Raw genomic sequence first — 15,142 nt, 5'->3', positions numbered from 1 at the left:
ATGTGTCAATTGATAAATCTCTCTTTATTTACCAGTGTTTCTGGCACACTGACCTTATATGACTAAACTCCAACAAATAAAATCTGCAATGAATAAAGCCGTCACATCTGTATTTCATTTTTTTTTTTTTGCATTGCTGAAAATTGACTTTATATACTTTGCCTGAGTCCTATTCTTGTGCCATCTTGCTTGTCATTTAGTCAATCAGATGTTCATTTCATGTTTGGTGCAAGGGCCTTTCCCTGAAGTTTTTTTTGTTTTTGTCATGTGAAAAAGCGTTTACTTGCTACTGAACTATTAGGCCCCTGACCTTAAAAAACTCTGGTGGGTACCTCATCATGATCACTTGGGCTAGTAAACGCTAGTAATGCAAATGATTACTTATTTATCAAAACTGTCACTAACCTAATCCAAATAGGCCTTTTAATGTTTTCAATACACCAACAAAACCATTTAGCATGGGTAATGATCTGTTTGTTTGTTTTTAAATAATGGAAGAACAATGGAAGTTTACAAGTAATGACAACTTGTCCTGGCAACTCTGTTGATGGCACGAACACCTCAGAATCAAGACCTGAGTGGTAATGTGACAATAATGTAATCTGTGCTAAATTATCCCATCTTTATTATACAGCGCTCTGGAATACTTGATTCTGATTGGCTAGTCACAACATTCTAAGGTTATGTTATTCGCTGATTACAACTGCTCAAAACTAACAATACATGGTCATCCGGGTACTGCGAGTCATCTTGACCAGTGATCAGTTTATTAATATAACACGTAAATATAAATATGCCTAATTAAATATGCAATCATATACACGACTGATTAAACCAAATTGTGTGTTCATCTCGTTTGAACTTTGTTTCTTGCATTCGTTACAAATGAACTAATAATATATTTCAAATCAGTATTTTATGTTCAATAATTTACTCTTGAGGTAAGTAGCCATGTAATAAGTGGGATAATGTATAGCCAATTGTTTTTTATTGCAGAATAAACCCTTTCAGTGTGATCCAAACCCTCCGTTTTTCTGTCAGGGTTTATTCTGTGATACCAACCGGCTGACTGTACAGTATTTTACTAACGAAATGTAAAAGTAATCAGACTGTCTTTTCTGATGTAACTGTAACAGAATTCAGTTACTTTTAATGTAAAGCCTACTAATTAGACTATTCCAAATATTCTCTCACTTGCCAAACCTGGACATAAATGATATCTTAAATCATGGGCTTGTTAAGGACAAGTGTTCTATTACCTGTTAAGGCAATCTGGTTTGCAAGTCGTGCAAGGTGGATGGTAAAACATGAAAATGAAATATAAAAAATGTGAAAAAAATCTGATCTGCTGGAGAGACCTGATTTAAATCTAAGGACAGGAATATTTTAGGGCGTTTTCACACCTGTGTATCGATTGCTTTGTTCCGAAACCGGGGGTTAAATCGCTACAATATTTAAATTTATTTTAGTTCAGTTTGCATTCACAAGGCAATATTTCCAAACGGACCAAACTTTGTTAATAAAAGTCACGTGCAGAGTGCATCTGTTCATTTTGTGGTCGGTAACGCGAGTGATAATGAGTGTCAGCTGCGCGTTATCACGCGTATCTCACGGCGGAGCTCGGGAAGCATAAAAGGAGGAGAAGGACGAGAGAGAACCAGGCCTGGATTTTACGTTATGTTTTATTGTGTTTGTGTGGCCGGCAGTCGACTGTGAGGGAGCTGTCAGCACTTTACTTTCGTTTTGTTGTTTGTTTATTTTATTAAAAGTTTGGTTTAACGTTCGCCGGTTCCCGCCTCCTTCCTTCCTTACTTTGAACATTGTTACAGGGAGCCATTAGCAAAACAATCCCTTTTGCGTCACGCAACTTTACATAATTACCCATCATACATTGTGATACAGTCTGGTCCGTTGGGTCGGATGGCTTTCACACGTCTACCGAACCGCTCCAGAGTTCGTTTGCAATCGGGTCGAGACCACCTTGTTCAGGCGGTCTCAGAGCGATTGTTTTGGGGCTGATCCTAGCGCGATTGCCGTGTTCACATATGCCTAAATCGAACCAAGAGAGAAAACGCACCAGGTTCCGAAACAAACCCTTATGTGTGAAAACGCCCTTAGAGACCTTTGGATGGGTTCTTTTGACCTGGGACTTTAAGTAACCACGTAGCAAAGCTCAATTAGCAAGCCACAACACCTTGGCAATGTTTTGCACGGGAACAGAGTGCACATTTTGTCTTTAAACAACTCTACGGATTTAAATTTGCACTGTTATTTTTCTGTTTTGTAACCCACAACCCCCCTGGCCAAAGCCAGAGCAGATGTCATCTGTCATGTGCAACATATTTAAATTTAAGCCCGGTTGCCTGCTTTTTGCTTAAACTGCCATGGAGACAAGGGCATCGTTGAGATAAGCTTTTACCAAAATCGGTTAAAGTTGAAGCATATGTCTGTAATTTGGCTTCAAAAAACAAAAAGGTTTGAAATCTGGTCAAAGTGTGTCAGAATGTTTTCTTCTTACTTACCGCTCTGGGCTAAGCCAGGGCCCAAAAAGAAAAGGCAAAAAAGACCTCATCCCAACAAAATACATTTCTAGTCTGTTTAAAAACAAGAAGACAGTTAGATACATGATCTGCTCTCATTTCTGTCCATCAAACAAAATGCTTAACTGGAAAAACAGTTCAAAAACATGCTATAATTGGGTTGGACCTGAGGCGTTTGCATGTTTCTTCACATTTGTGGTCATAAAATGCTGAGGTGTTGAGCACAACATAACAATGAGAGTTGAGCCGGCCAGTATATTTACAAACATCTAAAGATCTTTCTATGGTTAGCCTAAATCTTGAGCTCAGAAAATATGCCAGTGCCATGACAGGACAAACTTCATACAGTCAGTGAGCTCACAGGCTTCTACGGTTATTTTAATGAAATCCAGCTCTCGTGAACTCACTCGACCTTTTTGGTACTGGAAAATGAAGACGTCTGTTCCTATCCTTTACGACTGTAAGAAAAGCAGGAAGCAAGAAATCTTTGCTTCATTTATATATGTATCGGATTCTCCAATTAGGGGCACTTTTGACTACTTGACATTTCTTGAAACAAGAAGCTTCAAACATTTTATACATTTTCTTGGTGAGATTGATTTTCAAGTGATCACCATCAAGCAGATTTAGGTGTAATGTATGGATGATGTGGATTTTTGATATTGTGTGTCATGGTAATGACGTGTGATGGTTTGATGTTTTTTTGTTTTTTTAGTTGGAAAGCCTTAAACAATTTAGGATGAGGTCAGTTAACTTTGAACTCATAAATAAAATTAAATTAAATAAAGATATTGAACTGTTCTGTTATATAAAAATATATAATTATAAATATATAATAAAAATATTTTTTAATGAAAAATATACAATGCTTAAATGCTGACTAGAACAAAAGAAACTCTAGAATCAAGTCATGATGTCAACATTTAATGTAAATGTGATTTTACTGTTCTGTCAAAAATGTCATGACAAAGCAAAAATTCCCTAATTTTATCAATAATTTTTCAGTATTCTTCTGAAGGGGGGGTGTAAAAGTTGTTTTGATGCTCGTCCTCTATTTACAAATAAATGAAAAGAAACGCCGCAAAAAGTTTTTCTATCTTTTTAAACCAGAACAACTGTTTTTAGCAGTTAAGCAATTTATAAACAGAGGACAAAAGTTTCCCAAATGAATAACCCTCCATATACAGTTGAGCAGTAGATGGCATATGCTTCTCAGAGGTAGCCAAGCTTTATCAGACAGCTGGGGGTGGGGAGGAGGGGCATAATCATATGAATATCGTCTGGCTGGGGACAAGAGAGCAAGAGATTGTGGGTAGACCGGGTGACCTCCGCCCCTCCCATTAACAGAGGGTTATTGGGCAGTGTCTGTCGTAGTTTTGTTGTGTGGCTTTGACCTAGATTGTGTGTGAGTACAGTGTATGTTTACAGTGTGTGGGGGGCAGTGGTATGCCCAGGTGTCAGAAGCTGGAGGAGGCAACGTCACACAGGGACACTGACAACCACTACCCCGCTAATCCCTTAATAAAGTGCCCGGAGCCAGATTGAGGACCGGGGTCATTTAGGGGACACGCAGTCTCACATACACACAGCGCTGCACTCTCGCCTTGGGTTCAACAACATCCCTAACTGCTCTCAAATGCATTTATACACATGTACATAGAAACTGTGATGTAGAGAACATGTCTACATACAAGACGTACTGTAAACACTCCTCTAATATGCAGGTTTTGCAGGCCAAAATAGCCAGCCAGATTGTAATAATGTCATGCAAAATAACCAAATACATGTGCAAATACAGAAAGGAAATATCACACATTGAGAGCACACTGAGGTTAACCAGTGGCAACTATCTGTCTAGCCATCTGGTCCATCAAAGATTTCTCCCTGGTAAACCTTTGAGAGTCTTAAACCAGCATAGATTTATGTCAAACAGAAAACAGACATGATGGTTAGTGCATGTGCTCCATAAATGTGCTCATGTGGGATTTCAATCCTGTAGAACACACATGGCCACATCAACTTTGTTTCAGTGCAGCTTATTAAAGGGACAGTTCACCCAAAACAAAATTTTGTCATTGTTTAAACAACCTCCAATGGCTTTTTTGTTCCTCAGAACCTAAACAGTTTTATTTTGGAGTTTCTGTTTACAGTTGCAGTGGATTGTGACCACCTGTACCATCGTGCTGTATGTTTCAAGTGTTCTGAGGACATACACTTTAAACAGAAAAAAACAAAACAGGAGTTTTTGAAATTCTGAAGAACGTCGGCTCCTATAGCCCTGTGGTTAGCACACCAACACATAGCGCCCACTCACCCAATCTCCACCCCAAGCTTTCCTGTCAGCTCTCCACTGTACTCTGTCACTAAAAAAGCATGAGAAAGCCACCAAGAAATAAATAAATAAAAATCTGAACTGAAGAACAAAGACAGCAAATAAGAGATCTGAGTAAATGACTCTTTCAAATGAAATTGTGGTTTTGGGTAAAAAATCTCAAAAAAGTAAATAAAAATTCCATCAAACACATATCATTGCTCATCTAATATAAAGTCTGCGTGAACCAGAATTAGCAATCAACTTTACTTCAGTATTGTGAAGCGAAATATCGAATGGGAATAATAGACTGCTTGTTTTTTTCCCATTACAAATTTGTTGGATGTAGAAATGTAGGCGTTTAAAGGAATAGTCCACCCAAAATGACATTTCTGTCATCATTTACTCACCCTCTTGTCATTTTAAAACTGTATGACTTTCTTCAGCAGAACACAAAAGTAGATATTTTGAACAATGTTGGTAACCATTCGCTTGCAATGACTTTGTGTCCGTACAATAGAAATTAATGGGTACCGCCGTTGTTCACTTACTAACAGGGGCAGTCGTGGCCTAATGGTTAGAGAGTCGGACTCGTGAGGTTGCCGATTCGATTCCCAGGGCCGGCGGGTAACGACTGAGTTGCCCTTGAGCAAGGCACTCCCCGGGTGCTGCAGTGATAGCTGCCCACTGCTCCGGGTGTACTGTGCGTGTGTTCACTACTCTCTGGATGGGTTAAATGCAGAGGTCACATTTCGGGTATGGGTCACCATATCTGACTAATAGGTCACTTTAACTTCACTTTTCGTTTTTCAATTTCTTTTGTATTGTGTTGAAGAAAGTCATACAGGTTTGAAATAACAAGAGGGTGAGTAAATGATGACAAAAATGTCATCTTTGGGTGAACTATCCCTTTAATTTAGAAATGAATCTGGCTGCAGACTAACATTTGGAGGGATGGGGTTAAGGGATGTTCTACCCAAGCCGTCAAATTGACGTCATAAAATGATTTGCCACTCAAGAGCAATTTATGGTCGATTGACTTGCACGGCTGACCACAAAAGTACGAACAAAGTAAATAGGATAAACTTTCATGGGGCCTTTAAAAACTTTAGGAACTCAAATTAATTACTCATAAGGCTTATCCAGTGCCTGGTGGGCCAGATGTAGAATGTTTCTTCCTAACAGAAATAATCCTAGGTTCAAATCCCACTCTAGTTCACATTAATTCATCTTTTTGTAATCAACTAAAATTGCAGTACTATGCCAGTGGATGTTTTACAGGACTGGGATCGAATTTGGTTCATTTCACTGACTTGATAAACTTATCCACAAAGCGGTAGTGAAGCCTTTTCTGTGCAGGTTTAACTATCTATAACTACGTTGTATATATATCTTAAAACAGAAATACAGTAATTATGGTAACTTAAATTATAGTTACGAAATAAACAACACAGACACACACGTACACATATTTGTGTCACTTGAATTTCGAAAAATTACTATTTTTGTCTGTGTTATTATATTATAACAATATGTCAGAGGCAACATGGTGAATGTTGATAAAAGACACGCACCACAAACTTCATCACTCTCCATTAGACAATGGAGGCATGAATCAACCATCGTTCCCAAAGCATCAATTTTGCATACTAAACACTCGGACAGCCTGAGAGCATTAGTCATTCAACGCATGCAAACCCACCACGTCACGTGCCCTTCGATGCACTGTACAGTAGCCTGAGAATATTTTCCAGATGTGAGATGGAGACAAAGAGAATTGATGTGCAGAAAATTGAGGAAGAGAAGTAAAAGACAAAAGGCCACAGACAAACACTACCGCAGTTAATTATGACTAATTACATTTTTACAGTGATGACATAATTTTAAAGCTTGTATGGCATTTATGTTTTTGTTACTGCATTTAAATGCAGTTCACACTCCAATAATCTTGCATTGTGTACAAGACATGAGAAACAGGAAACAACAGTATATGAGACCTGCACCACAGAGCCAGACACAGGGAACAGAAAGCTAGAGGTGAAGAGGAAGAAAGAAAGAGAAAGAGGGTCATGTAAAGTCGGAGGAAGAGGATAGAAAACAAGGTTGTCATTCTGCACTAAGTCTACTCTGGCCCGACAGAAAGGATGACCTGCTTAGACACGAGGTGAAGAGTTCAGGCACTTCAAAGAGGTCCAGTGCAACCGCAGCCCGCAAAGAGACAAGGGAGAGCTGATCCCAGACCAGTGTCCAAACAGCCTCTCAATAATTCAGCACATCATGATGCAACGCTCACCTCAGCCAGCGAGACAAAATCAGCGCTCCACATGCCCCTGAACAGGCTACAGTAGCTGGATTTGTGCATGGAGAGAATTGTCAAATGGCCAGGCAGGCTTCACAGTTGTTTCATTTGATGTGGAGCAGTATGTACACCCTAGACGGTGAAGACTGTCTTTTTGCAGGTTGTAAAATACATGTTGTGAGGATAATGTTTTAAATCAGGGTTGGGTGAGGATGGGCATTTACTTCAAGAAAGCTGGAGAAAGCTGTTCAAGATCCTATTCATGTCAACTGAAAGCAGTGGTGACCACCTACTTTTTGAGATGCACAGGACGTTTTGAATCCCCATCGGAAAATATACTTTTAGGTCCAGATGGTGTAGTTATGGCAGCTATCTATAAGCATTATCTTTTGCAAGGTATAACTCTCCTGAAGAAGTTTTGAACTCATTCAAAACTATCAAACCACCACGTCTGTAACAAATAAAATTATACACAAATTTTGAAACAATTATTGTTGGACATCTGCTGTAAGCAGTTCTCTTCATGATGCAAAATTTATAAGTCCTATTTTTTTGTACAGACTGCAGTAGTTTTGTGTGAATGAACATCTTTGGTCATATATGTTTACCACAAAAATACGGCAAAATTCTGTACAATAAAACAGTAAAATTCCCTAAATTACTGTTGTTTTCACAGTGTGTCACATCTCGCTGATTTTTTTCTCACTTGTTTATGAAAAGTTCAATGTAAATACATTTCTGCTTTCGTGATACTGTGATGTCATACCATGATCAGTCTATGTAGTGCTGCAGGAAGTTGAGCGGACGCTTTCAGCTCTGACGGAGAGGTCTAGCTATGAAATTTAACAATGACCAAGCAATAATAAATCGATGAGAGATTAAAGGGGTGGTTTCATGGGATTTCACTTTTTCAATTTTAGACTGGAGGGGAGGGACTTCATAGAACCAGGAACCCAACAGCCTTTTTCCTGAGAATTGATGGTGTAGAATTCAGGTTAAATATATAAAATATAAAGCATTTTTGAAACATGCACACCTATTGTTGAGCACATCATAAACTTAATGCAGACTGAAAAAAGGCAAGAAAGGATCCCTTTAATCTGACGGTAAAACCGACCAATCATATCGTCTTCGGAAAAAAGTGGGCTTTGTTTTCGCCAAGAACCCAAGTTCAAAAGTCATGGTTCAGTATTGGTGTAAAACAGTGGTCACCAACCCTGTTCCTGGAGATCGACCGTCCTGCAGACTGCAGCTCCAACCCTGCTTCAGCACACCTGTCTGTAATTATCAAGCAAACCCGAACACCTTGATTAGACAGTTCAGGTGTGTTTGATTGGGGTTAGAGCTGAAATCTTCAGGACGGTCGATCTCCAGGAGCAGGGTTGGTGACCTCTGGTGTAAAACCACCATGATGGACTGTCAACCAAATACTGGCTCCAGAATTTGGCACTGATCAAAGCTTCAAGCCATGAGCGCTTTAATTGTTGAGATATAAATAGTTTAACTATTAAAATTTTCTCCAGACCCTTGTGATTTTGTCCATTCTGTTCCCCTATTGCTGTTTTTTTAACAGGTCACTGTTATCCCTTTTTAAGACCATTACAAACCATCGATGTTCATCCACTGACAACATAACTTGTTACTAAAGTAATCGCTTAAAAATTTAAATATAATTCTGATTAATTGCAGTATGATTACGGGAGGTGTGTTTTGTATGGTCATGGCCACTCAGCAGCCTAACACAGCTTTCCTGGGTCATGCTGCCTTACTACCAAGCTGATGTCTCTAATTGGCTTTGGGTTTAATAACAAAGGCAAAGAACTTGGCTGAGAAAGAGGTGGAGTTGACCAGGTCAAGAAACAATCCTCATGGGAAAAGGTGCAGTTAGACATATCTCATTCGTAGGGACAAAGACAGGTTGCGTGGTGAAGGATGAGAGGAAGGCGGTCCTCTTTAGGTGTGGCATGTTCCCCGGTGCAATGCACCGCATCAGGGTCCATCTGTTGAAGCCCAGGAACCATCAGTGCGGAGGGACCAACACAGCAGTTGTAATTAGCCCCAGGATGCAAACAGCTACCATCAAACAGATGCGGGGAAGTCGAAACATTGTTAACTGGTTTGATGGGGGGTGGGATAAGGTAGGTGACCTACTTTGAATCGAGTGATGCAATCATGCAACACCTCAAAACGGAAAGCTGCCATCTATACAGTGAAACCAAATAAGCCACAGTCATTTCTTAAACAGATGAAAATTATGTCATCACTCACCCTCTTATAGTTTCAAACCTGTAGATATTTTGAGGAATGTTGGTAACCAAACAACGGGACAGAATGATGCCTTGCACCTTGCAGAGATCAAACCAGAATATCTTCAGTTATATGTTCTGCGACTTTACAGCTACACCACACAACCACCATTGCATTTCATGTTGAGCCATACTTGCTTTAAGACCTCAAGAACTCCCAAGACTGCGCCTCTGCATCACATGTGTACACACAAAGGACCTCAGACGATGTCGTTGTTTCCATGGCATTGATCCCCAGTCTGCAGCCAGCAGAGCGCAGCTTTTTAGATCCACTTGGTTGCATGTCTGCATGCCGCCGTGGTCGCGCTGAGGTGGATCTGCGAGGCCATGTCATGTAAAACTGCTTAACAGCTTGACAACAAACAGGCTAATTGGTCCCTGTTCCTGGCCTCAGGAGACGAGGAGAGAGAGAGGCTGAGGAAACACATCCTAAAGGTGGGGTATGTCGGAAAGACGCTCTGGAGCGTTCTGATGTGGGAAGTCACCGAGACCCTTCATTGAGCTTTACACACACACACATAAACGCTCAAAGACAGTGTGAGCGAAGTGTAATCCTTTTCTCACGTCTCGCTACTTAAGGAACTCGTATGTGCAACCACGCTCAATTAGAAGTGAAAGCATGTCAGAAAGTCTTCTAGTTCAGTACCTCCCAAAAGGTAGACAAACCTCAAGAGGTTCCTGAGCGAGTTCTAGGGAATACTGTACTTTCAAGATTACGGTTTTGCTTTGTAAACCTACGAAACAAAAATGATGGCAGTCAAAAATGGATTCAAGTTTACAAATCATGTGTTTACTCATGTGTTTTCCTTGCTAGCTTTAAAGATAATTCTAACTTACTGAAAATCACTTCACTATTGTTAATTGTTCCATCTGGATTTGTAATTTATAAATACATTTGCTGTTAATTTCTCTCATAAGATTGCTGCATGGCTGGCCCCAGAACTATAAAAACCTGTGAAAGGCAAACAAGTTCAGCTGTCTCATTAAAGTGTTTTTCAACCAAAGTATCACTTGGTTTAGTTTAAAACTCAATCATTATAATAATTTGAACTTTAATAATACCGATACGGTGCTAAATAATATTCAACATTATAAGTTTAATGGAACAGGTGTATGATTTGGTGTTAATAAAAGACTTGCTGATTGGACTGTGGGGGTAAACAAGATTTAGTATTAAGATTTATCTCAGTTAATCCAATCACAAGTGGTAAAGAAAGACAGATCGCTGTTTACACCTGGGTAATATGGCTGTCAGATGGGTTTACGTTTTAAAGGTACAGTGTATAAAATTTAGCGAAATCTGGTGGTGAGGTTGTGAATTTTTCGAAGCACTGCGGTGGCTGACACAGGACTAAGATGTCGTCACATTTTCACTTCTTTCCTGAAGGCGTTAACGTGTTAATGAAAGTTTGTGCGTTTAGGGCTACTGTAGAAACAACATGGCGAATTCACGTTCTCAAAACGTTCTCAAAAGTGTGGGGAACGAGTGTCTGACAGGCAGGCTACAGTACATGGAGGGACGCGGGAGCTCAGCTCAACCAAAGAGGAAAATATAGCGGTGGTAATAGACAATGCATCCGAATTATGCTTTTACCAATGTTTCGTAAGGAGCATGTCACGTTGCACAATGAAAGAAATCACTCGTGAGTGTTCAACAGTTGATTCTTCCGGCTGCCAAATATCACGTTTGTGCAGCTATACGCAGTCTAGAACAACTAAAACATTGAGGTGCTTGTACACATTATACATATGCAATATATTTAACCATGCTTATTTCTTAAGCAAGTTTTTGCATGTTTTACGAAGAGAAAACACGTTTCTCATCCATTTCCACGCGTGGCCTCGAGCACACATGGAATATTTTTTAAAGGGACACTCCACCCAAAAACGAAAATTCTGTTATGGATTACTCACCCTCTAGTTGTTCCAAACCTGTATAAATGTCTTTGTTCGGTTGAACACAAAGATATTTGGTAGAATGTTAGCAACTGAAAATTCTTTGGCATCATTGACTACCATAGCAGAAAAAATTATAATGGTAGTCAAAGGTGACCCAGAATTGTTTGCTTTCCTAAATCCCCCAAAACATATTTTGAGTTCATCAGAACAAAAAATATATACAATACCTAGGAAACCATTCAGATAAGTAAATATAGCAGTAGAAACGTCTTTTGGCAGTTGTTAACTTTGATTTGACACCGGAAAATAATTGGGCTAGTTTTCATTCCCTTTGGATGGGTTTTGAGGGGTCATTGGGCTGCTTTCAGGAAGCTAGTTAGCAAGATCCCTGTGACCAGCAGCAATGACAAGGTATGCTAATGTTTACATGATGATTAGCTAGAATTCTATATAATCTAGTTCAGTGATGGGATGGGACTATTTTGTATTTAAATACCTTTGAAAAAAATTAATTGTATTTTGTATTTAAATGTGTTTAATCTTAGTATTTTTGTATTTTCAAACTGAAATACTTTTTGCCAATCAACCTCCTTATTAGACTGCATGGATGGGCAGTGTTTCAAATACATCCATTTGAAATACAAAATACTATTATTTTGTAGTAGTATGTTGTATTTAAATGCATTTAATCTAGTATTTTTTTTGTATTTATTTGTGTATAGCCTTGTTAATTCAAGAAATCAGCAGTCTAAAGAGGTTGATTGGCAAAAAATATTTTGAAAATACAAAAATTCAAAGACTTATTTTAGAATGTTAAGTTCTACTTCTGTAGTTATTTTGGTAAAAGTAACTCAAAAGTAATACAGGAGTCATGTAACGTATTACAATTCTGAGACAGTAATATTGTAAGGTAAATGATTACTTTTAAATAACAGTAACAAGTAATCTGTAATGTATTACAGTTTGGAAGTAATTTGCACAACACTGACGGGTAAGTGGGATGCATCAGGATTAGCGCTGTGGTCGCATGCACTTGAATACCGGAGTTCCGGTCACAAAACATGTCGAGCCCCATTTGCAACCGTACTCGCGCTTCCAGCTTGTGATCAGATTGCCAAATACTTGATGTAAACCGGACCTCGCTCTCCGAGGAAACGTGACCTGGGGCTGTGCAGTCAGGAAGCACACGTGTTAAGACCGGCTCGCTCTCTGAGCATCTGAGTCACGCTGAAGTGCAAGGCATGGTGGGGAGGGTACAGCAGCAGCTGGTGTGTGGTGCCCGTCAACTACACTGCTTTAGAGTGAATCACTTCCCATCATCCTCTGTAATAGGCTACTCTAAATCTCTTTCTCTCTTTCTCTGGCAAGTGATTTTTTTCACTCTTTTTGTGTTTGTCTCTCTCACAGGCTCTTTTATTACCTTGCAACCACATCTAAAATCTCACCCCTATGATCTCAATTAGTGTGTCAGGGCCAGATATATAGGGTGAGACAAAAAAAAGAAAAACGTGCCTATTATAATTCATTTATGGTTACTAAAATGTGAACATTTTATTTCATTTTCTTCGGAGCTGTGGTTTAGGGGGTTATATGATCATAAGTGTTGAGGAGTTGCGCTCATGTAAGTGTGTAAGCTTGACTCTCATGTTCTCCTATCCTTTACTATCTTATTTCTACTCTCCTATTGGTAAGAGTAGAGGAAAAAAAATACAAAAAATGTAATAAAAAGCAATTGCACAGACCTTTTCAGATACACACAGAAAACCTGTCATCTTCTCCAGCCGATCCCAGAATAACCATTTTCTGACTGGTGACAGTTTTTGATCAGCTCTTACTAAATAACAACCACGTTTAAATGCATATGCACATTTTAAACAAAGTGTACATTCAGGATTACCCAGTCTTGAACTTTTTTATCCCCTTTATAATTCAGATAAAGATTGGACCAGCAGCATCGACAGAGCAATCAATGGGTTTATTTTGGCAAAGACTGCCTGAGATAAAAAGTGCATTGACTGAACAACATGAAAAGGAATTGACCCTCATCCTTCAGCCCACAACACAAGTGGGTGCTTGAGTAAAGGATGGATACGGCAGCAAGAAAAAAAACAAGCATGAAAGAAAAAAGCAAGAAGGAAGACAAGCAAGACAGAAAATCAGGGGCTGTCAGATTTTTACCAGATCCACATGGATTTTCTGCCCCAGAACTCTGCAAATTGGAGCACCCGTCATTCACAAACCTCTACACATGCAGCCTCTTGCACAATCGCCTTTTAAATATTTACACTCGTTTAATTACACTTTTCTTTTTTTTTAACCTGATTTAAATCTATTCCACCGTTTTCCACAGATTCCTCACTAAAGTAAGCCCAGAAAATCCAGTAAAAAAGGAACAAATAAAAAAGAACTTTTTAAAGACCTGACACTAGGGCATTGTGAAAACTCAAAATATGACAATGTCAACACACTTTCTAACACACACACCCACTCACTCAATCCTCCAGTTTTTGCATTTCCTTAATAGCATACTAGAGACAAGCACAGAGAAAGCACGCTTAGAACATAGACACGCATGTAAGCACATGCACCAAAAAACATCTGCTGACCTGAGAGCTTCATAAGCAGTTCAGAAGCCACTTTGACGTTGATGTCCTGGTTGAGTATGCTGTTCTTGCCTAACAGGGGGCTCCCTTCCTCCTGTGGCTTTGTGGCCGCTGGGGCCCCATCCTGGCAAAAGCTGAAGCTGGGTCCCCTCTGAGAGCTCAGGGGCTCTTCCGACTGGGGTTCCTCCTTAACACAGAACAGACCCTTTAGGGCCTCCTTCTGCTTCGCTGCTGCAGGGTAAAAGAAACAGAAAATAGGGTTATCGACTATTTTTTGGCTCTCGTGTTTTGTGGTGGCTTGGAGGACCTGTTCATCCAAATGTGATAATTCAGTCATATGATTATCTTCCTAAGACATATGATAGCTTTAAGTCATTTATCTCTAGAAATCCAGCCCTCTGCTATAGGTCTCTAATCTCACACAACATGCTTGCATCGAGTTTAAATACATGCGAGATTTAGAAGCTACGGCAGAGATCATGCCGAATAAAGTCTATGCATAATTTGCCTTCACTGATGATGAATTTGTTTAGCAGTCTCGCTTTGGCTTCATTTTAAAAGCAAAAAAAATCTTCAAAATGACAAGATGGGAAATGAATGAAGCGGCAATAAGCTAAATTGTCTTTTCAGATTTCGTTGAGATGAGTTTGAGAATTGACTGAAAGACCGGCGGGATCTTTTCATGGGAAGTGATTTCCAATGTTATGAAAGACTCTCTGAGTCTGCTGTGATGCTGTTACAGTGTCTGTGATGTCTGTAATTAGACATTAATGATCAGTGTTATACTTTCCCAGCATTATAAAACTAACACTGCCCATTTTGAGGATGAAGATGAAAGTAAGACAGATTTCTTTTCTCACTCATCATGCAGTAAAAGTGGGCCATTTCTAATCAGGCTCCAATGAATAATTAATATTAAGACATGGAGCCTCTTCCCATCAGTGCTGGAAAAAGAAGGCTCTATTGGCTTTTTTAACACCACAAGTGCACACTCGTTTGTTTTCTTCCGATCACAGCATGAACTTCGTCTGGACTTAAAATTGTATCTTACAAAAACAAACAGTAATTGTAAAGAAAATTCAATTTTATTTATATAGCGCTTATAAATAGAATAAAATAGATAAATAAATAAATGACAGAATATATGGTATTATAATGCATGGAAACTGAAATCAACATATTGG

At 39.2% G+C, this 15,142-nt stretch overlaps 1 protein-coding gene across 5 annotated transcripts in view; it reads right to left on the bottom strand.

Annotated features, from left to right (window-relative positions):
- Nucleotides 1-15,142, bottom strand: part of znf827 (zinc finger protein 827) — a 77,632-nt gene that overhangs the window by 20,650 nt on the left and 41,840 nt on the right. For all 5 annotated transcript variants that reach the window (XM_057327999.1, XM_057327998.1, XM_057327995.1 and 2 more), the window contains exon 5: nucleotides 13,962-14,189. In XM_057327999.1, the coding sequence (XP_057183982.1) occupies nucleotides 13,962-14,189 (228 nt within the window). The remainder of the gene's footprint in view (nucleotides 1-13,961; nucleotides 14,190-15,142) is intronic.

Source organism: Triplophysa rosa, unplaced genomic scaffold, assembly GCF_024868665.1.
Source record: "Triplophysa rosa unplaced genomic scaffold, Trosa_1v2 scaffold34_ERROPOS727490, whole genome shotgun sequence".
In the NCBI taxonomy this organism is placed as follows: Eukaryota; Metazoa; Chordata; class Actinopteri; order Cypriniformes; family Nemacheilidae; genus Triplophysa; species Triplophysa rosa.
This window is presented reverse-complemented; position numbering and strand designations above follow the sequence as displayed.